General features: G+C 39.0%; 3 protein-coding genes across 13 annotated transcripts in view; 2 read left to right on the top strand and 1 right to left on the bottom strand.

Annotated features, from left to right (window-relative positions):
• Positions 1-16,347, top strand: part of LOC135490776 (synapsin-like) — an 88,457-nt gene extending 72,110 nt beyond the window's left edge. For 4 of the 7 annotated variants that reach the window (XM_064776258.1, XM_064776253.1, XM_064776257.1 and 1 more), the window contains 9 exons: positions 199-261; positions 413-555; positions 937-1,011; positions 1,111-1,213; positions 1,459-1,574; positions 3,467-3,574; positions 6,687-8,774; positions 10,576-10,591; positions 12,262-16,347. In XM_064776258.1, coding sequence (XP_064632328.1) covers positions 199-261; positions 413-555; positions 937-1,011; positions 1,111-1,213; positions 1,459-1,574; positions 3,467-3,574; positions 6,687-6,810 — 732 coding nt within the window. In that variant the 3' untranslated portion in view covers positions 6,811-8,774; positions 10,576-10,591; positions 12,262-16,347. Of the gene's footprint in view, positions 1-198; positions 262-412; positions 556-936; positions 1,012-1,110; positions 1,214-1,458; positions 1,575-3,466; positions 3,575-6,686; positions 8,775-9,697; positions 9,733-10,575; positions 10,592-12,261 lie in introns of all 7 variants that reach the window. The other 3 variants (XM_064776255.1, XM_064776260.1, XM_064776254.1) reach the window with 3 other exon arrangements.
• Positions 16,348-18,179: 1,832 nt separating this feature from the next.
• LOC135491323 (probable NADH dehydrogenase [ubiquinone] 1 alpha subcomplex subunit 12) lies at positions 18,180-19,794 on the bottom strand. Its single transcript, XM_064777103.1, has 4 exons — positions 19,672-19,794; positions 19,371-19,453; positions 19,001-19,073; positions 18,180-18,624 (listed from the first exon to the last, which is right to left on the bottom strand). The coding sequence occupies exons 1-4, from the start codon at positions 19,758-19,760 to the stop codon at positions 18,456-18,458; spliced, it is 414 nt and encodes a 137-aa protein (XP_064633173.1). The 5' UTR covers positions 19,761-19,794; the 3' UTR covers positions 18,180-18,455.
• A 358-nt stretch (positions 19,795-20,152) lies between these two features.
• The window catches only part of LOC135491518 (dynein axonemal heavy chain 3-like), a 47,879-nt gene continuing 45,921 nt past the window's right edge, over positions 20,153-22,110 (top strand). For all 5 annotated transcript variants that reach the window (XM_064777463.1, XM_064777462.1, XM_064777465.1 and 2 more), the window contains exons 1-2: positions 20,153-20,274; positions 20,968-21,069. In XM_064777463.1, coding sequence (XP_064633533.1) covers positions 20,260-20,274; positions 20,968-21,069 — 117 coding nt within the window. In that variant the 5' untranslated portion in view covers positions 20,153-20,259. The remainder of the gene's footprint in view (positions 20,275-20,967; positions 21,070-22,110) is intronic.

The raw sequence follows: 22,110 nt of genomic DNA, 5'->3' as shown, positions 1-22,110 counted from the left end.
TGCCATCTTATGCCATTCTGAGTGACAGAATAACTTAGTGAGGGACATCCTTGGAGGATCTGCATGAACAATGCATTTGGTGTCGTGACTCTGAGCTGGGTTGTCAAACATTAAAGCTAGGATCTGTTTAACCAACTACATGTATCATTTGAAACAATCTGTTGATATTTTAGCTAATCTTCTGACATTCCATTGCAGTTGACAACTCCGAAGTTTCCAGTTGTGGTGAAAATTGGACATGCACATCAAGGAATGGGGAAGGTAACTACTTCTTAATACATGGAATATTCACATTTTCATGTTCGTCGCTTTTTTTCCAAGATGACATCAACTATCCATCACCTTCAAAACATCTACACTGAATAGGTTAGTTCATTTGTTTCAATTCATTTTTAATTTTGAAATTTTTCAGGTCAAATGTAACAACCATTACGATTTCCAAGACATCGCCAGCGTGGTAGCCGTCACCAATCATTATTCAACGACTGAACCCTACATTGATGGCAAATATGACATCCATATACAGAAGATCGGAAGTAATTATAAAGCTTTCATGTAAGTTGAAATATGTGTGGTAGTGGTCTGCAATGAGGAAAAGGTGGGCAGGAGAACTGAGATATCCAAGATATTTTACTCGCTCTGGCAAAGACACTCAGTGTCCCAAAAACGCCAATCCGCCTCAGATGTGAATCTATTTTGTTTCGGATCCAAGAGGGGGCTGTCCCATGCTGCCCATGACCAGCCCCCCCCCCACCCCTTTTCAGAAAAATCTTGGAGAGAATAAAATCAAAATATTTTCCCATGAAAATCTGAAAAATAAGGGCCCTGTGCCTCTCTTTTTCTCCAGTTCAGGCAGAGAAACCCCAGAATGCATTTTCTGTCATTTGAGTCAATCATTACAAAACTTTAGCATTATAATTTTCTTTTTATTTTCAGGCGGAAGTCTATTTCTGGCAACTGGAAAGCAAATACTGGGTCGGCCATGTTGGAACAGATAGCAATGAATGAAAGGTACATGAATAGAATTGTCAAATTTGTTTTTGATGACAATTTAAACTTTGGTTGTTTTCCCTTCCAAGATCGAGCCTAACATATATGTCTTCTTTTCAGATATAAACTCTGGGTTGATGAATGCTGTCAGATGTTTGGAGGTTTGGACGTCTTGGCTGTGGAAGCTATAATGGGAAAAGATGGGAAGGAAGCAATTATTGAGGTATAAATTTGTAGTTCTTGGAGGACTTCCAAAGAGAAAAACTATAACTCGGTGTGACGTGATGGTTTTGGACGTCGTGATGTTGATTTATCAGATGACCAATTTAATGGATGTTGAAGAACCTTCTCTATGCAACTAACCATACCAAATTTTGCTTACACGTGTATGGGACTACAAAAACATGTTAAAGATACCAGGTTTGTAGAAAATTTCAAGGCTTTAACAAAAATTGTTCCCTATCACAGGTGAACGATTCTTCAATGACATTACTAGGAGAATCACAGGAGGAGGACCGCAAATTGATATCGGACCTGGTGGTCGCTCGTATCCAGCAGATGTGCAAGCCGGTCAATTCTATGAGGTGGGTATTAGCTGGAGTTGTTGTAACCCTGTGATAGAGAAGTTAACTCCTCCGAGATTGTCCCTCTTTAAGAGAATAAGCTTTTTTTATGTAAATTTTATCGAAATGTCAGAGATGACAGGAAATTGAAGTCTAAGACTACAGAACTATATTTTATGCAGCTTGACCAATGATACTAATCCAGAATTCCCTTTCCTACAATAGTAGTCTCACTTCACCATTTTATTTTTTCAAAAGTAGTTTGCACTAACCTTAGAATTTCCATTATGTTTGACTTAGATGTGACGTAGCTAATTTAACCCGCCCTATCAGGTAAGCTTATGTTAACCCTTTCACTCTGTACAACCCAAGTTTAGCCCTACACCCTGGCCTGAGTGATCCCCAGTTAAAATGTGACCTACCTGATCCCCAGTTTAAAACTTGGTTTGCTTGATCCCAGTTTAACACCTGGCCCACGTGATCCCCAGTTTTTTTTGGTTCATCAATGGCTTTCCGATCCACCTGTCGTTAACCCTCCATGCCAATAAAGAAAACTGTCCATATGTTGTTGTGTGGTTGTTGCTCTTTTCTTCACCACAACCTGACCACTGGATCTCCACTGGTACACCACTGGCTGCGACCAGAACATCGTCCGTTACCAATGGCCTCCTGTCCTCCGCTGGAAGTTCACTGGTTGCTACTTTTAAACTTCACCGGTACACGAATGCCACATGTTTATTAAAGCATTGGATCTCAGTGTTTCATAACTTCAAGAAACACTAGTTACACTGGTCACCGCTGGAGTCCCTTGGAAACACCAATGGGTTGTGGTGGAGGTATGCCTTTGGTATCATCAGATTGTGGCTTGGACTTCTGTCGCTGTTTGGTTTATCTACCAAAGTATGTTGTAGTGAATGGGACTCGTGCCCATGATGTTCTGCAATCAGGTCTCTGTTGTTCTTCAGCCAAACTGAACTCTTACAACCCATTCCCATTTCTTCACGATGGGGTTATGTCCAGCAGTTATACTTGTAGTCTCTTATACTAATGATACTTAGCTAGGTTGATTCATCATGACAGGTTTAAGGGTACATTTACTCTAGTGTTGCTCTCGCTTTCCCCCTTTCTTCGAATCGTAGGGTGAAAGGGTTAACATTGTTAATTATATGAGCCATTAAACTCCTCATGCCAAAATGTGGTATGTTCAATATTGTCGAAATTCAGGGTGATGGGGTTGATAAAATCAAACTCTCATTTGAGAATTAGTCATTTTAACTTCTCTTAAAATTCTCCTAACATCTCCTTACTGCTTTTGATACTGCAATTCTTTTGCTCGCTAAAGCTATAGCACACTGTTAATCTCAGTGAGCTAAAACTATGTGCGCTTCGAAACTTAAACTATGTGTCCTTGGTCACAGGGAAGACATTCTTAGAGAATTAAAGAAATCGCATGGCTATATGCCCCCTTTCTATTCTTATTTTCTTCCTTCCAAAATGTGGCTCATCCTTCCTTTCTCTCCTATCTCAACCTCTTCTTCTACATTATATATTTCACCACTATATCTTTTTGGATTCTTATAGAAATTTTTAAGAAATTAGTTACCAGTGAAGTTGAATAAAATAATCAATCAATCGAAAACGTCTAACTTGTCTAATGCATGAGTATCGACCTTGGCGGACACATGTGACCTCCCCAAAACTTGCCTCCTTAGCGACTCCCTGAATGTTGCCACATCCAGGGACCCCACTCATTTTTTTCTTGATTTTCAGCTATTTTTTCGAAGAATTCAATTTTGTCTTGTTATTTGTTGTCAAGATTTGCTTACAGTACTTGGCCAGTCAACGAATATTCACACTTCAAGTATCATCACAAGCAGGGAGAAGTGTAATTCATAACTGTATTTAATTTCCAGCAAAACAACAAGTGCAGGCGCCTTGGCACATTATTGTGTCAATGGCCGCCAGGATTCTAGCGCCGGACCAGGTGTACACCAACAGCCAATGAGACCCGAGAATGTTAAGTAAGTCATGTGATGCATGACATGCTTGTGGCGGGGTGCGCCCATTGCGGATGTACTTCTTGGGGTGTGGTGACATGGACAGCCAGTTGTGTCAGGTTATCCCTTAATTTCTGAGCAGTGATTAAAAAAGGCTACTCTGATGTTGAGACAAAGGTGCTGGTGAGCTTTGACAAGTGTTAATGTGCATTTCTGAACAATGTCTAACAACTTGAATCGCATCATTCTTTACCTTCCATTAGGTCAAAAATTAGTGGCCCAGATAAGGGTCATTGGCCTTATGAGTTCATCACAACCTACTCGTGTTGCTCTTGTGGTGGAGTCTTTTGCCTACTCTTGAAAAGGCACCATACGAATCCAGCAGATCTCGGCTTTACCGAGCTTGGAAAAAGATGTAAAAAAACGTGCCAAAGGCGATATAGGTCTTGCTGCCCTTCTACTGGGAAGCATTCCTCTCGTAGCATACTTAGAAACAAATATCATGCAACTGGCTGTCATCAAGGTTTATATTGTCCATACCCTGCACCAGAAAACAAAGTATGTGCATGTTGTCTTCCTCCAATCACACTACTCATCATTCTCCCTTAATAGTTGTCTCGTAGCCACTATTGTAGAAATAGTTCTAAGGGCCCAAATAACAAAAGTATATGTATCAATACTTATAGGTCTATCTCTTCAAACTTCTTTACCTGTTAAGGACATTCCACAAGTTGAAGGATTCAGATGATTTCGAAAAGTATTGACAGTAGACCTCTTCCTGGAAAGCCATGTGATGATCAACATCAATGGGGAAGTGGACTTGCCGCTGATGGTGAAAATGACTTCACAGAACACAGGAAATTGGAAATACAAAAAATAACGGAAAATCTAGCCTTAACCGATTTTATCTGATATTGAATAAAAAGCCTACTAATGCATGATCTTGCATACCTTGCATCAAATTCAATGAGATTGCCTTGATATCTAGCACCAGTCCGTGCATGTCTTAACAGTGCTGTCCGAAAGTAACATCCCTTGATGCTTGCAATGATGGCGGACACTCGTTTAGACCCAGTTTTGCTGGGATATTTCTGAAGGGGGTACTTCTTCCGACTTCTCCTGATATAAAAGTCCTGTCCTGCATGATTCCTGTCCACCAGTTTTGGCCACATCCCTAGGCAATCCACTCCTCATCCTAAAAACCTTATCTCAACAGAGATTTTCAGCCCATTCTTGCATCCCAAAAAAGACAATTCCCCCTTTCTAAACTATCTGAGTGAAGTGTGTAAGCAGGCAGATTTCCAGAAGTTGTATTGTTCGGAAATTGCACACAGCAATTAGGGATGTTACTTCTTGACATTTTGGTACCTTTTGGCTGCTGATGTAGGTAGATAGCTCATGCACATGCATTGGTTCTGTGTCACCCTTTATAACCCCATCACTTGCTTGAGTTTGCAGCGTATATCTGTTATCGTCCGTCCATGTCAAAGGCGCGAAAGAACTAGACCAACAAGATTGACAGATTTCAGAATCAACGACTTTGGAAAGAGAATTCCGACACAAACTTGTCAAAGTGCATTAAATATAATTATCATAATGTAACTCACCAACACTCTGTCACTCCATCCTTGTATAAATAAGTCTTATGATTGCACTTGTCTGCAAAGAACATATACTTGTCAACCCTCCATGGAGAAGGTCTTTCGTTGAATTTCAGGTACAGTAATAAAATGGTTTTGAAATCTGTCAAATTTTGTTTGTCCGCCAGGGTCCAGTCTTTGCCCAAGCTTTTTTTCTGATCAGTAAATCATCATTATATTTTTATCTTAGGCCTGGCCATGTCCGATCCAGTTCAATGGGCAACAGCCCTGCCGATGCCTTGTATAAATGGCTGTAAGTCTGTGTGCCAATTTGAAAAATATCTTAGTATCAAATGGATTTGAAATGATTTATAAAGCAAGAGGGTGTACACGTAAGAAAATATGGAGAATTCGTGTCGAATAAAAAGCAGTCATGCAAAGATCTTTGAATTGATGGACCAATCATTTTGCTTAAATTGCAGTTCAATTGGTCCATCGAGGCTCTTTGCCTGACCGCCCCTGTAGCTGTAACAAAAATGAGTTAAATCAGATATATTTTTTACCATTTACACCGGATATGTTTGAATCATTTGATACAATAATTTGATTTGCCTGACACATTTGCTTTTGGGTTGCATAACAAGATGAAACTACAATGAGAATACAGCTTGAGTGTCTGTCTCCCAGGTCACCAGATCACACGAGAAAATCAATGTGGGGTCCTGTCTCGTGGCCGTGTTCTAACAGAGGTTGTGAGAGTCCCTACCACGTTCACTGTGTTGACTGTTGCTGTGTAATCCCATCCTCATGTTGGTCCTCCATCTTTAAAAACATATCAGATTGGAAGGATACGCTGGTATGAAACTATGGTAGTCGGGATCCCTCGCCCTGCGAATGCCAATTCTTGTTATGCACCTCAAAATCTTTCCAACACTTCACCACTTGCTTGTTGTGCACATGTCTGAAGGATTCTGGGTTCAATACTTTCTAACTTTCTAGAGTTTCAACTTTTAAGGTCTCAGTATTTTCATGGACACTGCCTAAATTATTTTTTTCTTCAAAAAGGTTTTTGCTTATAATTTATGTGGCAGTGATATCTCATTTGGAGAAGTACAAATCTTTTTCAATATTTTAGGCCTTTGCAAATTTTATATGGAAATGCTTTTTTGCATCAGCATTGCTCTTACAGAAATTTGGTTTAGCGGTTAAAATCAGCCTTATTTCCACCGGTCTTACATGTCTAAGTGGTCATTTTGAAACTTATTTTGATGAGATGTAAAGTCTGTTCGAAATATGTATTTCTATAAACAGTCTTGTGTAAATGTCCAATTAATATTGGTATATGTCGGGATAAGGTCTCAAAGTAGCATAAAAATAGATACAGTTGAAACATATCTGTATGTCATATGTCATCCTTTTCAGGTAATTTGCATTTCATTTCACTACTTAGTTTCTGTATTCATGAAATTTCCATCTTTCCGTTCTGTTGCTGTCTCTTCCCTCTCTCTCTCTCTCTTTCATTCCTGATCTAAATTGTTGCTCTTTCTCTTATGCAGCAAACCTCCTCCTCCCCAGCCTAACTATAACCCTGCCTATGGTGGTGGTAATAACCCCATGTACAGTGGTGGCGGTAACCCCGCTTACGGTGGTGGTATAGGCAATAACCCACGATTCAGGTGAGACCTTAAGGTTCTGAATTTTGTCAGGGTTTCAGATAGCACCTGAGTTGAAGCACTGACGTTCGTGGCTGTGGCAAAAAATGATTGTGACAGTGTGTATTGTGTGGTACTTGGATTATTGGGAGTACTCAGTACTTGGTATGTGGTACTTTTGAGTACTCAGTACTTGGTATGTGGTACTTGGGAGTACTCAGTACTTGGTATGTGGTACTTGGGTAATCGGAAGTACTTCATACTTGGTTTTTAGTGTATACAAGTACTTACATGTAGTACAATTGGGATATGACACTTTGGGATGTTGTACTTGGACAATGTGTAGGACACATCACATATATTAGGTTGACCAGAACCACCCAAGAAGTTATCTGGAACTCTGCTCTCTATTTCTTTTGCCCTTCATTAGGGTAGCAGGGCTCCTTGATCTAGTTTTTAAACTAATATCACATTTTCATTCCTTTAGAAATTCTTGAGTGTTATCCGTCCTACCACTCTAGCCCTTGTTTATGCAGCATCTTCTAGATTTGTGGACCCTTAAGGTCATGTTAGCTCGTGACATTTTAGCCTATAAGGTCTCATTACGCCCTTAAGGTCATCTTAGTACTCCTATGTTAGCAGAGTATTCCTAAATTCTGCCAAACTGTTAGTCAGGGTTTTTAAGAGAGAATGGTATTTGCCATTGATGTTATATTGTGATACCCAACTATTTGTTTGCTGGGAAGTTAGTGTGAACAGCATGTGATGTTGGTTGTTGTTAAAATATAACTATAGGAAAAGAGAACCCGTACAAAATTGGTGTTTTGTCTCGGTTTAAATCTATGGAAATAATAAGGGGGATTGCAATACCCGGCATCAGAACATCATGATGCTTGTGGTATAAAGTGCTCGATTATCTTCTGAAAAGTGTCACATACAATGTAGTTGAGACATTTACCCAATTGCTTCACCCCGGATCTTGTCGGAACGTATGGACACTATAGCATCCCTATATCACGACATCGTGATTTTTCTTCATTCCACTTGCTTTTTCCCACTTAGCTAAGTTTCAAATGAGATTATTTTATTTCTGAAAAGATTTATTTTCGTAAAATTTTTTAAAAAATTAGCTTATTAGTTTCAGCTCAAATTGCACTTGTTCCCATGCATCACTAGAATAAGGTATGCTACAAACCCCTTTATTTCTGCAAGACTGTAAATTTTTCCTTGATTCTCATTGGGGAGATAAAACTTATAGGTGAAGATAATCAATTGTTACAAAAACTTGCTGTTAGTTTGTGTCTCAAGAAAGGGAGGCCGGGCTCACATACATATAAATATGTTCTGTTTCCAGTGATTAGTTAGAAATAGGTTAAGTCATTAAATTTGCATGATATCTATTGTGTTACAGCAAATACTTGTCACAGGTTCATACTATAGATTGTGTATGTACATTTATTCCAGGTTTTTGATAATCTGCTGTCTCTTTCCTGTGGCTATCAATAAACGGATGGATGGTATTAAAAATTAATTTGTGGGAAAAGCTTTTCGTCATTAAATCTGCTATGTTCCCAGAACCAGTCAAAAACAGGTAATTCATGGTGAATGATGGAATCACGCAACAATTAATTTAACGAAGTGGAAGAAGAACGGTGCTTCACAGACAATGATAGTTGAAGAAAAAAGGTATAAAATATATTCATTCATTGCCCTTGTGTCTTTCAGCAAGCCACCGCAGCCTGGGCAACCAGGACAACAAGTACCCCCACCCCAACCTAATGCACAGGTACCTCCTGGTCAGCAAGCACCTGCGGGCCAAAATGCACCATTAAAACAAATGAACAGCATGGGGAGCGTGGACGGATCGAAAGGCCCCAACCAGCCAAAAGCACCAAACCAACCACCGATGCGGCCACAACAGAGTACTGATCAGCAGGAGGATGACACCATGAAAAATCTCCGCAAAACATTTGCGGGAATCTTCGGAGACATGTAAATATCGTTTCGCATTATTTTTAAAAGGTGATTAGAAGAACTCTGCTAGAGTCATTTCCTTCCTTCTCTTAATGGCGCCTGCTATGAGCACCCTGTGTAGTGTGTGTAGGTCGGTCACCCGTGAGCACGTGTTTTGACCATGAAAAGCTAGGCTGGAGATCCTTGGAGCATTTTTATCATGTTGTGCACCGCTTTTTCTCTGGTCGTTTTTGTGTAAAAGAAGGAAGCTACTGTTGTATTTTGCGCTGATTTCTCAAGGTGGGTATACCCTGGGCTGAAGAAGTTGATGGTGCTATGATGAGGTCTTTAGCTGCAATGCTTTTTTGTCATTCCCCCTACCCTATGTGCCAGTCTTCGAGGTTGCACCCAATTTGATTTGGATATACATGTATGTCGTAACGTTTATCTTATCTTATCTTATCTTATCCTTATAATGATCGGGTTCCTTTCGGGACGTAATTGATCATATGGTGCTGTGTGCATGCGGAGCGAAGTGGTCCGACTTTGATAGATAGAGTCCACGCTACTAATGTTTCTCACTTGGTGGGGTCTTAGCTTGCCCTGGCATAGACACCAGGTACAAGGAACCTCGGTTTTGAGTCTCATTCGAAGGACTGTGAAGAGCCAGGAATTTTAGTTCCTTGAAAGCCACGCCGATTCATCCAGACATACGATCCTGGGTTCTCCCCGGGATCGAACCCGGGCCCTATTGCGTGGTGGCCAGCAGTGTAAACCACTAGGCCATGAGGCTCCTCCTCGTTTATAATGATGCTGATGAAAAAAAAATATACCTGGACAAGGATGGGTGGAAGACTGTAGGCAGTAATAGCCTATTGATTCATTATGGAGTGGGCTTTTAATATCGACAATTAGGGGCTATTGTGTGTTTTTGCAGCATGATTATGTTTTTATACTTCTAGGTTTAAGTAACACAGTTTATCGTAGGCACATGATGGTAATGACCGAGATATGAACTGTTTCTCAGTGTCACCCTTGTGTCCATGTCAACCTGTGTCTCTACTGTAAACCCCTTTATTTTTTGGCCCTATATGTTCACATATTTCAAATGTCCTCACCTCCAACGTCCCTGGGTGAGCAGGTGTCAAAATGTCCTTGCTTTTAAAATTTGAAAAGCACCTCTAAATTTCTTCATTGAAAAAGATAGAATTAGAGAGGTCAGTCCCCATTTGTTTTTGCACAACCTTTGACTAAGCTTGCACTTCCTTCATATGGATTGGTAGATTGAATCTAAAAGCGTGGATATTTTGACCCCCACGACCCGACGAGGAAAGTTTCAACCTGGGAACCTTGGCTATGGTTTCAACACTGATATCACTTGCATCAAAACAAGGCCCAATGCATTAAACGTTGTTCACAAAGATGTAAAAAAGTGTTGCACATGATGAAAGTGTTCCAATGTTGTTTACCTGCTTTTCATGGTCTCATTGACATGTTTGAACTGATGTGGTGTGCTGTAGTGATTTGCACTTGGAGCTGTGAAAAAACCGTCATACTTATCAGCTGATATTATGTTCACGCTGGCGGATCAGTTGCCCAACTTGTTGAGAACCAGACAGACGTCCCAACTTACCAAGCAGACCTGTCCTGGACTAAGCTCGAAAAAGGAAAAAGTTGGGACACTGCTTGAATAGACCTGATTTTCGACAAGTTGGAAAGCTGGTTCTCGAGGGTGATATTGTCTTCCTCAAAGTTTTATCTCTAAAAAGCTCTGGGGAAATTCATTTCCAGTTTCAAAACATTAGTTTGCAGATCTACTAATATGTGTTATACCTTTCAGGCAAGCTAATTAAGTAGTAAGATAGCTCTTAGTTATTAATCGTTAATCCTACTTCAACTTTTTTCTGTACGCTTGTCATCTTCTTTCTGTCTGAATTTAAAGGACGACTTATATGAATAATGTATCCTCCTTGAAGTACCAGGAGAGCCACGTAATTAGCAAAACTGAACTTTTACTTTTTTTGTTTATTCATGCATTTGTCCTTTAAAAAGACCCGGCCAGTGTCTAATGGTACCATAAATCTGGTTGGTACCATTAGTGCTAAAAAACACTTCGTAAACTGGCCCTTGGTCACAATTTTTTGCGCCATGGGAAAGTCCCAAACATTTGATGATTAATTCATAATAGAAAATTTGAGTATACTTCTTCGCTGATAAGTATGTCTTTGCACCAGCACTTTTTGGCTCTTTGTCTCTAGTTGCACAAGGTGGTAAAATGTGAGTACAATGTTGTTGTTTGCTGGTTGTCACGGCAACATAAGCTTGGGCTGCAAATGTTTATTGGTTGCCAAGGTAAATGAAGGATTGCTGGGTAGTGTTTGCTGAAAGCTGGACCTGAGGTAGGTCCTATACCAAGTGAAGACCCACCTGGGTAGCCTGTAATGCATATTGGAGTAACGTATTTCATGATGCACTAGGAAAACCTCTACCTGTGGTCCTAAAGGAGTGAATGATAAATGATCTATGCATTGTAGTTTTCTTTTATGGTGGAGACCCAGGTTTAAAAAAGCTTTGAGCAATATTGTATGAATTATGCCATACATCTACGTGCTTGCAATCCCAGTGTGGTTTCAGTCCTATACCCTGCTTTAACCACAGCTTCTGGGCTATTTTAAAGTTGCACTATGCCATCACTGCTGCAGGGCAGTTCTTTAAAGACTGCTGCTCTATTGCTTTCAATGGATACCTGCAGTTACCACTTCAAATATCATAATTGCTTGGGGGACCCTGCATGATCTGAACAACTTCTGTGACTTAATGTGACATTGGCCGATAGGGGCATACAGCCAATTATAGGTGTCATACGCATCCTGGTTCCTATTTTCACAGGCATGGTTTGTCTGGACTGAGGATAGTGGATTGGGGCTTGGAAGTCCTATTGATTTCAACTGCAGCCTTTTCTGCAATGGCTGCCAGGCAGACATCTTGTTTTTTTCATTCCAGACCTTGAATAGAGAATGTGCTTCTTGTCATTTTCCAATATGTTCATTTACTTCATCCAGTCACTCTCTTGTCTGTTGAAAAGGGATAAATGAAGAATTTGACGTTTTTGCTGCCTTTCAAAAGAAAGGGGAAAAGTACCTTTTAACCAAGGACTTATTATTTTCTAAAGAAAGTACCTTTTGCATGTTGATATCACAAACCTTTTTATATATATTTCATTCTTGAAATTTTGAATAAAGCTTGCATGTGTGCCACTATTCCCAATCTGCTTCAGGCTTAATCTAAGTGTATTGGATAGCTAAGTTGATACATGTGGAGAGGACATGCACTTACCATAAGTTGAAGCTTCAAAAATGAAGTTGGGCATTGTACTCAGAGGTTCAAGAAATACCTTCATTTGGAGAAATATTTGTAGAGACATTGATAAATCTACGTCTGGCTGTGGAGTTATTTCCTCACATATTTTCTCATCTTTGAATTATTGTTGTCTCTATCTCAGACCTGGGCTCGTTTCTCATTTCAGCTAATTACTCTTTATGAGGTTGTTTTCCATCAAGACTGTTTTCAAACATGCCATAAACAACTTGATCGTCATCAAAACTTCGATTTGCCATTGATACTTCTTTGGAGTAAGACTTCAATTCGCCATCAACACTCCCTTAGAGTCGACTAACTCAAAAAGCTTCGACTCTTAATATTTAGAGACGTCAACCTCAAATCGTCGTCAATACTTACGTTGTACCTTATGAACATGTAGCATCAGTTTATTTTGATGTCACAAGGAGGCAAATTTTATGGACTTTTGACGTACTGACACAATTTCCTCAACACTTTTTGGGACAACCCAATATCTGCCTGTATAATCTTATTGCTGTGTTTGTATTGAATATAAAAAAACATTGATATTATGATGTATCTTTACAATAAATTGCCTGTCATTGATTCAGTGACTTGGGCAAAAAGCAATTTCACCAAAAGGAAGGAATCTTCACCACGAAAGGTAGTCTTCTTACTTACAGAAATTTACTGCAGCAAAATTTAATTAAACTCCGTTTGTACATAGAGATTTTGTATCATACCAGTATTGTTTTGTTGTATACTCTAGTTTCACTGATCTAAGACTATTTTGGAATGTTGAAGAAATGAGAGATATTTTGCACAATTTTGTTATTGGATGCCATTCAATTTGGATAGAAAATGTGTCGGTGACGTCAAGTTGTCTGATAATCATGACATCATGTTCAGGCATTTGTGTAGATTTCATAGTCTTCATAATTAAGGGGTCTTAAATCGGTGAAGCTAGAGTATTTTGTTTGTGTTTGAAACCTAAGTCTCTACATCATCTGTTAGTGTGATTACTTGGTTGGTTTTTCATCAGTTTGTCTTTGCAGTTGTTTTTATTTTTATTTTATATTGCATTTCCACTTTCTGTGATATTTGTCATGCATTTTAGAAATAGTCATATCAGTCACTAATCCCTGAATTAAAATAAAATCTTTAACGATATTTTGGGATAAATTTCATAAGATGTAACTTTCCAAAAAATGAGTGTAATCAGAGGCAAAAATCTGTTATACCAACACTAGGGAAATATCCAGAGCGAAATAATTGATTTGTCCAGTTGAATTTGGCTGTCTCTTTACATCTAATTTGTTTAAAAGAATTTTTTCAGTTTTAAATCTGGTTAACATCCAGTCATTTTCATCGGCTTTTAAAAGGGCTGCAGGCCTACCTGAAATGTATACTATAAAGCATATCTGTGGGAGATTTTTTATCTTTAGTTGAATATTGCAAATGACTGTTGTAAACTTAATAGGCAAAGACGAAGTTCCCTTGTCACTGAAAAGAATATTTGAAATCGTGTCTATTGTTATGTACATGTACTATGTGTAAATTTATATGCAAGCAACTAGGAGTATATATAGTGAATTGAGATTTGTACAGAAATTATAAATAGGTAATTTATGGCTGCAGAATATTTGTTTGTTTACAACTTGGGTGGGGTCTACCTTTAAGATTCTGATACTGTGGAACATCTTTTTACGGACACCTCTCTCAGCAAGACACCCTCTGTCAAAGGACACTGGTTTTGGTCCCAAACTTGTCATTTTCTATTCCAATGACGCGTCCTTACATTACATTACATTATACCGATGTTATTCCAATGGGAATCCTTACATTACATTACATTATACCAATGTTATTCCAATGGGAATCCTTACATTACATTACATTATACCAGTGTTATTCCAATGGGATATCCTTTCATTACATATACATTATACCAATGTTATTCCAATGGGAATCCTTACATTACATTACATTATATCAATGTTATTCCAATGGGAATCCTTACATTACATTACATTATACCAGAGTTATTCCAATGGGAATCCTTTGGATTTTGTGGTGGATAAAACTTGTTGTCCACTGGTAAATCCCATGCTGCTGAAGGAAGGTTTTAGTGTCGATCAGCAGTTTAGATTGCTGCCTTGCCAAATGTTCAACCCAAATAATGAACAAACAAATCATTCTGTAGCCTTGCAATGTAACTATAGTGTGTAGAATTGATGTATTAGTGACCAGTGTGGTCTAGACTAGTTCTATCGACATGATATGTGTATGATTTTCAAATATTTTGGTGGTCTTCGCTTGTCTTGAGCATCGGCCATAATCGGCTGAAGCTACTGTTCATTTTGGATAAAATATATGGAAAAATTCATGTGGTACTGCACATATAAATTTCCATTACATGTAGGTTAGTCCATTTGCCAATAAAGATATATGTATATGCATTTGTCATTTGAATAATTGCACATGCCATTAGGAAAGCAAAGGGTTAATTACCAAACATTCAAGTTTATGTTTCAGCATTTTACGGGTGAAAAAAAGGAAAAGTATAGTGCTTACCTCTGAAAAGTTTGATATAAAATTGTGATAAAATAACGCCCGGGCTCTAAGTGATTCAGCATATGTAGCAAAGAGTAAATTCATTAGTCTGTGTGTTAAACAATTATGTAGTGGAGATAGATAGATATAGTTGCTATGACATCATACATCCTGGGATGAAACAAATCTAATTGTGTCGCCATAAAATGGCGTGTAGGCCTTCACCGAAACAAACTAAAAAAACTCGGAAATTGAAAATGATTGTATAGTCTCAAGTCTTATTGAGGCTAAGTTCCCTTTATTTCATTTGAAAAGTTAACATTTATTGACATGAAACAGAACACATGTCTCTCACTTTCGATAAAAAGTATGGTGATGCTAAAAGGCTGAGAAGGCAGACCCATGATCAAATGGTAGTCATAGTATATAGGCCAATGATAATTCTAATTATTGTGCGTGAATATGAATAATATTTCTTAGCGTTGTGATCATTACAACGGAATGTGGGTTTGAAATCTTGTCATATATGTTTTATTTAGTCAAGCCTCACTCAAGTGCCAATTTCAAAACATGTCAGTTCCTGTTCAAATAATGTAACATATGAATATGAATAGTAATTAGATGCGTGTGCTTTGAAAGTGCTGTGCAAACGAGCAATCTGCGATTAAAATCGCTGCTGTGTGCAACAAAAGGATCTCTAGTCTGCAGGTAAAACCGATCAGCGCTGGGTTTGATATTGAATCTGCGATGACCACCACAAACAAGCGATTTACATCACATGCGACTTTAATCACCAGTCTGCAATTTAAATTGCTCATTTGCAGGTTGCTTAAGGGAATTTTTTCTGACCCAGCTCATGATAAATTTGTCGGCTTGCAATAATCAGGCCTGTAATGGACAAATCTGTCCCCACTAACTACATGTTTTTCTTGCTTAGATCATCATAGGAGCTTCCCTTTAATAAAATTTATTTGTACCTTGCAGTAGTATTGAAATTAATTGATTAACAATTTACCACCGATAACGAACACGACCCACCAAATTCTTTTCCAGCCAACTATTCATAACCGTAAAGTAGGCAGCGCCCACCCCCAAATATGGCAGCAAGAAAGACATGACAGCTCCTGGGTGGTTTTACAGTACAAATTTGTGAGCTGGGTTGGTTTCCATGATCTACATCTGTATGTACTGCTTTATGAATAGAAATACCGCTTTGTTATGGACTCTTTATGAAACATAAAAAGACAAAGCATTGTCAACTGTTGGTTCTGTCAAGTGCCATTTGAGCCTTCAGAGTTGCAGCTACTGTGGAATACATTAGGAAAAACCAACATGCCCATGCTTTACAATCTGAGACACTTGAAGGTCAGAACCATGTCTGCTCAGCTCAACTTGAGTCTTGAATTAAATTGAAAGATGATTGGGGACTAAGCCTGTCTAAATTAATAATATCACAGGATATTAAAAGTTCCCTTGGCCTTGTGATACAGCCCTACTCAATGGATGGGAATAGTGTTTTCCAATGGATACCACAAAATAATAGTGCTGCCACTTAGAAGATCACAACAGCACCTGACCGATTTTACAGTAATTATTGTATGTAGTGATCTTGGTTATGATCTATTAGTAGATTAATGATGTAATTAAGAGATCCATGTAATTATGATGTGAAACTCAAATGATTAACACTATAATGATTAAAGAAATAAAAAATATGATATTGAAATGGTTTTGTTGCATTTTTCCTTTGGCTTAAATACCAGCATGCCAATTGACCACACCAAGTGACATCATCAATATAAGACAGCCCCCATCAATTTCAGTTTACGTGGAATGGGCCAAATCCTATAGAAGGGACTGTCATGTAATCTGGCCAACAGGTGTCCATTTTACACCATCGGTCTGTAAATAGTTCAAAGAGAGCGCTATAGGCTACAAGTCCTTGACCTCTGACCATACCTCCTCATCAGTTTACAATATTCGTGTTACGAGTTGTGACCAACATGTCGACAGCAGCCAGGGATGGAGGCCCCGACTGTCGCCAAGATACGTGGACATCAGGTGTTGTCCTTCGAGTTTGGGGTGAGTAAGTGCCTTTTCATCATCTGATGATCTGCCCCAAAACCTTTTTCCTTAGGACAAGCTCGAGTGGAGTGTGTCCTGAACTATGTACCTTTTCGATAAAGATGAAGCAGCACCCAAACAAACAAATGCGCATACTCCGACCACATCTGAAGGCCTAAGCAGACCTCAGACAAGGCTATAAGCCACCGTGGCCCTTTGTTCCAGGTGAAACACATGGCTGGTCAGCGCCCAAACGAAAGTCTTCGAAATTGTGATCCGCCATGACGGAACAAGTCGCATGTCGCTCCGAGCTTGACAGGTTGAGACAGACTGGTTGTTCATTTCACTGTTGTCTGCCTTTTGTGACACCTGAGTTCATCAATTTCTTCTATGATGACCTGGTGTCATTTGAGGCTCATCTTCTGAGCAACATGCGACTCATTTTGTCGTGCTAGGTCACAATTGTCCATACTACAATCACAAGTTCTTATCTCGCCCAATCATTCTTTTGTTCGGCTGCAGAAAAAGGAGAAAAAATTGCAGTTGCATCCGTCTTTCTTACAATCTATTGATGTCAATCAATTAATTTGTGTCTTTAGCCAGTCCAACGTGCCAAGTTCACAGTGCACTTCACCTGGTATTTTCTGAGTAAAGTTAGCTGTGCCAAGAATAATTTGTGCAGAAAAAGTGGCTCTTGGAGTCATGAACATTAGGTCTTTCTGAACTTCTGGTCTACAGTGATGACGGCGTTTGTAGTATTCATCACTCCAGCAGAAAAGAGGGTTAAGCGGGCACAATTTGTTCCAGAAGTCCCACCAACTCAGTTTGGTTCAAGAGCATTGCAATCAACACAAATTCCATCTGTGAATGATGCAGGATACTAATCAAGGAGGCAGATATTATCAGAGAGTTAATTTTAACCTGGCTGGTCATGTGGGATTGCTTTAAAAGCAGGTTTGGAATTGGCACAATAAGTATGTATAAGGGGTAACTGTCCACTTGTCTTAAAGGGGGACTTTAGGCATGGGGGAGGTGGTCAAATTGGTGGTCTCTGTCAGCAAATTTCCAAGGTTAGGGAACTGGGTCGTGTTTGAATTGGTGATAAAATTGTTCCTAGTACAAGTGCAATTCTAGAGCTGATGTACTGCGTGACAGTAGAGGCACCTAGTGGCAGTTTTGTTCGACTTAATCAGGCCCAGCTGGCTCCTGCCGTTTAATAAAGGACAGGCTGCTTTTCAACACTAGATTTCAAGGAAACTTCTGAAAGGTTCTTCAGTTTGTTTTTACTAAAAGCATCTAAGCTTTGGTTTGTAGGAGACTTGGAGGGTTGTGTGAGGTTCATCTCATCTGGTTTTTCCCAATCTCCGTCTATGATCTTGAGGGCAGAGAAAATACCATTCAGGGGCAGCAGACTTCTCCGGGGAGATTGTTGACAGGAGAATCAAGAAGTGGTTTATAGAATAGAAAAAGAACAAAAATTTTCCAATCTACAAATGGCAGACTATTTATTTATCAACACGTGAAAACAAGCACATCACTACTCCAGATATGTGCAACTCAATTCCAATTCCATCTATGATATGAGATTTCGTCAGATTGAGTACGTCCAGGAAGTAGAATTCCAAATGAACATGTTGTTATCTTTGATCTCTCATCTCTGCCAGGAAAAGAGACATTCAAAAATGACAAATCCGTATCACGGTGTCAATCTAACAAGAATATCTATTTACAAACATTAAATGTACATGACTAATGTCCATAACTTCATTTTTTCGGGGGTACCCATGATTCAACTTTTGGTCTTGCTGTTGAATAAGGTACATAATCTTTATTCGTTCCGGTGAAATTTTCTTCATGGTCACACATCCACCGTTCAAACTTCGGAGGTTCCTCGATCGGAGATTTATCCGTAATAGAATGAAGCCACCTGTGCCTGAAAAAAACAAGCAAGCATGATCTGATGGCTAAAATTTGTGACAAATTGTGCATCAACCGCTTTGACTAATCCAATTGCACACCATCATCATTAAAAGAGTTTTTTGAATGTCAATCATTGTTGGAGCCATTTTACGGAGTACAAAACTTCCTTGCTGTGCAAAAAATTCCAGAATTTCACTACAATACTTCCAGGTCTAAAAATGGACCTTAGTAGGACACAATTGGGGTTCAAAATTTTATTACTGCATTGATTTTTAAACCTGAAATACAACCCAGACGCACTGAACCTAGTTCGATTATGGGCTGACAGCCACAGAGGCTTGGGCCACATTCAATCTTACTGATATATCTTGAGACATCAACTTGCTTACCATTCTGCAGGAACCTGGCTTCCATCGTAATCGAAACCAACTGATTCAGGATACCTCACCCAGCGATTACGACCTGAAACACAATGGACACAGTGAATTTGATTAAGTACACATATCTCTCTTAGAATTTTGCAGTCCAATCCGCGTCGCTTCCGCTGGCCAAACCTGGCCACCACAGTCTGATAGAGGTGGCAGTCTTTAAAAATATGATTATGAACAGGAGTCTGTTCTGATACAAGCTCCGGTCTTGGTGAGGTCTTCCCACCCTATGTACGGTTCCTCCATTACATGCTTTAGCGGCACTGTCCCGGAAACAAGAGATTCATTTGTCAGTGATAGGCCCGATTTCTCGGCAAATAATTTAACTTACCTAAGAAAAATTCATTATTTTCATAATATTTGTTTCCATACTTGTCTTCTCCCACTAACTTGCCTGCTCTCAAATCATCAGTTCTGAAAACATAATGTAACAGTGAATAACTATGTCGAAACATAATAGAAAAGCCTGTAAAATTAATTTGGCTCTGTCTCCTTGTCCGAAAATAAGTTTAGAAATGTCGTCCGATAAATAGATTTCCCCGATTAAAAATCGGTTTTAGATAAGATATCTTCAACACATATCTCAACTATTGCATTGTAAGTGTTCAATGAATGATGAAATTAACGCTCACCTAAATAGAACCAAAAAGGATTGAATAATTCCACCATTTTCGCGGATTATTTGCCTAAAAGTAGAAAGTTTCTGCAGATACTTCGCCATCTTGGAAGGTCATCCACAAAACTAATTTCAATACGGTGTAGGTAGGTCACGTGAGCGGGGAATTAAAATTTGAAATACCGTCGGTGTGGAAACTGTCCCAGGATAGAATGTCAGGGGAACAAAGGACTCTGTTATCTCTGAGCTACTGCTGGTCATGGCCTCTTTAGAACTATGACTGTAGACTATATACCATAATACGCCAGAGCATTCACCATACGAGTTAATTCCCCGAACTGGTTTCCATAGCAAAGTGCATTGTCCACGGTCACAACCCACGCGCGCACTTTAAAAGAATGTTCCCCACCGCCTGTATTGAAGATGGCTCGTACACTCAATGAGGTAGCTGACTTCCCCTCCTGCACATTGTTGTCATATCTCCAAAGTAACTCGAAGCATGGCGTCAAATGGCCAGTTTTTGCGGTGGAATAAACACGAAAACATGAGTTAAACATTGGATATTTTTCGGATATTAGGAGGTTACTGAAGCATTTAAGTCACCATGTCAAGTCGAGGAGTAAGTTAGATTTTATTTAGGAAAGATTAGCGGAAACAACGGGAGAAGAACTATGCTCTTTTCTGGCTCGCGAACAGTACACTAACCGTATACAATGTATATAATTAAGTACACTATCTCGCCTGTCAACTTGCAGGGGTCAGTTTGTCAAGAGTGACTGACAATTTGAGTGGAAATATGTCAAGTTTTATATAGGCTTATATACTGTGGATATGTGTGGTTTGTCTTACCACAGGTGCAGATAAGTAACGAGGATGGGGAGAGAGAAATTCATGGCTATGTACTGAGGTGCAAGCCTATTACAAGGGACATGCTCTTGGCTACCTAATAACAAGCTACTTGCAGGTACTTAGGCCTACACACACTGGATTCACCTCCTGGTCATAAGCTGAAGATGCAAGGTATATGTTGTGATTGTAAGATTTTCCAATTTGATGTGATGCAACAATGTATACTTCTGAAGAATTACCCATACCTTGGAGGAATTATACTTCAAGTATAATTCCTCCAAGCCCATACCAATGAGCTGTGACTGAAAACATGGTCTTAATATGCGGAATGTTTCCAGTCTTATCGGTAGGGTCGTCTTTTCACAGTCAACCTGCGTAAAGCAAAATGTATGTCAATTGTGACCAGTACAGTGTTCCATTTTTGTCCATATTTTGTATTGTGACACTAAATTTTACTTTTCAGATGAATGGTTACCATGTGCTTGCGCCAGCCCAACCAAATGAGTTCGAGGCCCAGTATCGCCCGAGTATAATATCCCACCTTCCACCACTCAGCGCAACTCAGGTAACTTTTGAACCAGACTGGACTTAATTTTGTTTCCACTTTACGGAAAATGACCCAAGATGGATTCGTAATCCAACAAATAAAAAAAATGTGGCCTAACTCTCAGGAAGTCTTGTACCATGATGGTGGCTGTCATGCATGCTATCTCTTTGAATATATATTTTAGGTCGTCACAAAAATTTTTGGCTTGAAAAAAATTGGTCTTTACCAAAAGGACTAGACCTGTTATTTTTGTTGTTTTTTTATTTAACCTGTTAAAAATCCCCCAGATCTTTGCTGCCCTTACAAGTTTAAAATCCATTTGCAAAAATAACAAAATACAAGTACGCTGATGCCAATATGCAAATTACAATGGTGGAACCAATTCGAGTATAAATGGCATTAAATGGGCTTGAAAACTTGTTTAAAAGTAGTGGGTAAATTGTTTAGCCAGAGGCATAAAAAAGACTGGTATAACAATGAAATATTGGGGACCTTATCCTTGGGCTTGAAATACTAATAAAAGTAATAGGCTTACTTTAAATGGCATTCTTTATAACATCAAAAATCTAACTAGATTATATCAAGGATAGATTAGTATACTTAGGCTTCCTTTTGAAAATTGTGTGTTGTGGATTAGGTCAAGTAATCAAGGTTTTGCCGACTTTTTCTTGGTTCCCAATAATCAGAGTGCTTTACGTGTTCCAGGGTTACAGGAAAATTGGTCCCCGCAAATTCATCCCTGGAAAATTCAAGAACTTTACAGTAGATTTACTACATTGTATCATGGCTAATATAACCTTCGCATCAAAATAAAATTTTGACAGCCCACGGTCGTCAGGAAGAATTTCATTGAAAGGATATATGTATAAATAGCCAGATTTTCCGATTAGGAATAAGATTGTCCAAAATGCTGATCTGAAAGAATGGGTATGGTTGAACCCAGAATTCATTCCCTTTTCAGCCAATGGTTCTTTAAGAAATAAGAAAATCTGGCCATAAGAGCATTTGAAATTATTCAGAAATCTCTTTATACTGATTCCATTATTTGATTGGATTGAT

Source organism: Lineus longissimus, chromosome 7, assembly GCF_910592395.1.
Source record: "Lineus longissimus chromosome 7, tnLinLong1.2, whole genome shotgun sequence".
Lineage (NCBI taxonomy): Eukaryota > Metazoa > Nemertea > Pilidiophora > Heteronemertea > Lineidae > Lineus > Lineus longissimus.
The sequence above is the reverse complement of the archived record's forward strand: the minus strand, read 5'-3'. Positions and strand labels throughout refer to the sequence as shown.

Bases quoted from the DNA above. Each gene is read 5' to 3' on its own strand.
- LOC135491323 (XM_064777103.1), bottom strand. From the start codon at position 19,760: ATGGCGAAGTATCTGCAGAAACTTTCTACTTTTAGGCAAATAATCCGC. The intron at 19,074-19,370 runs GTAAGTTAAATT...ATTGTGTTTCAG, and splicing joins AAATAATGAATTTTTCTTAG to GTCGTAATCGCTGGGTGAGG. The intron at 18,625-19,000 runs GTAAGCAAGTTG...TGTTTTTTTCAG, and splicing joins AGCCAGGTTCCTGCAGAATG to GCACAGGTGGCTTCATTCTA.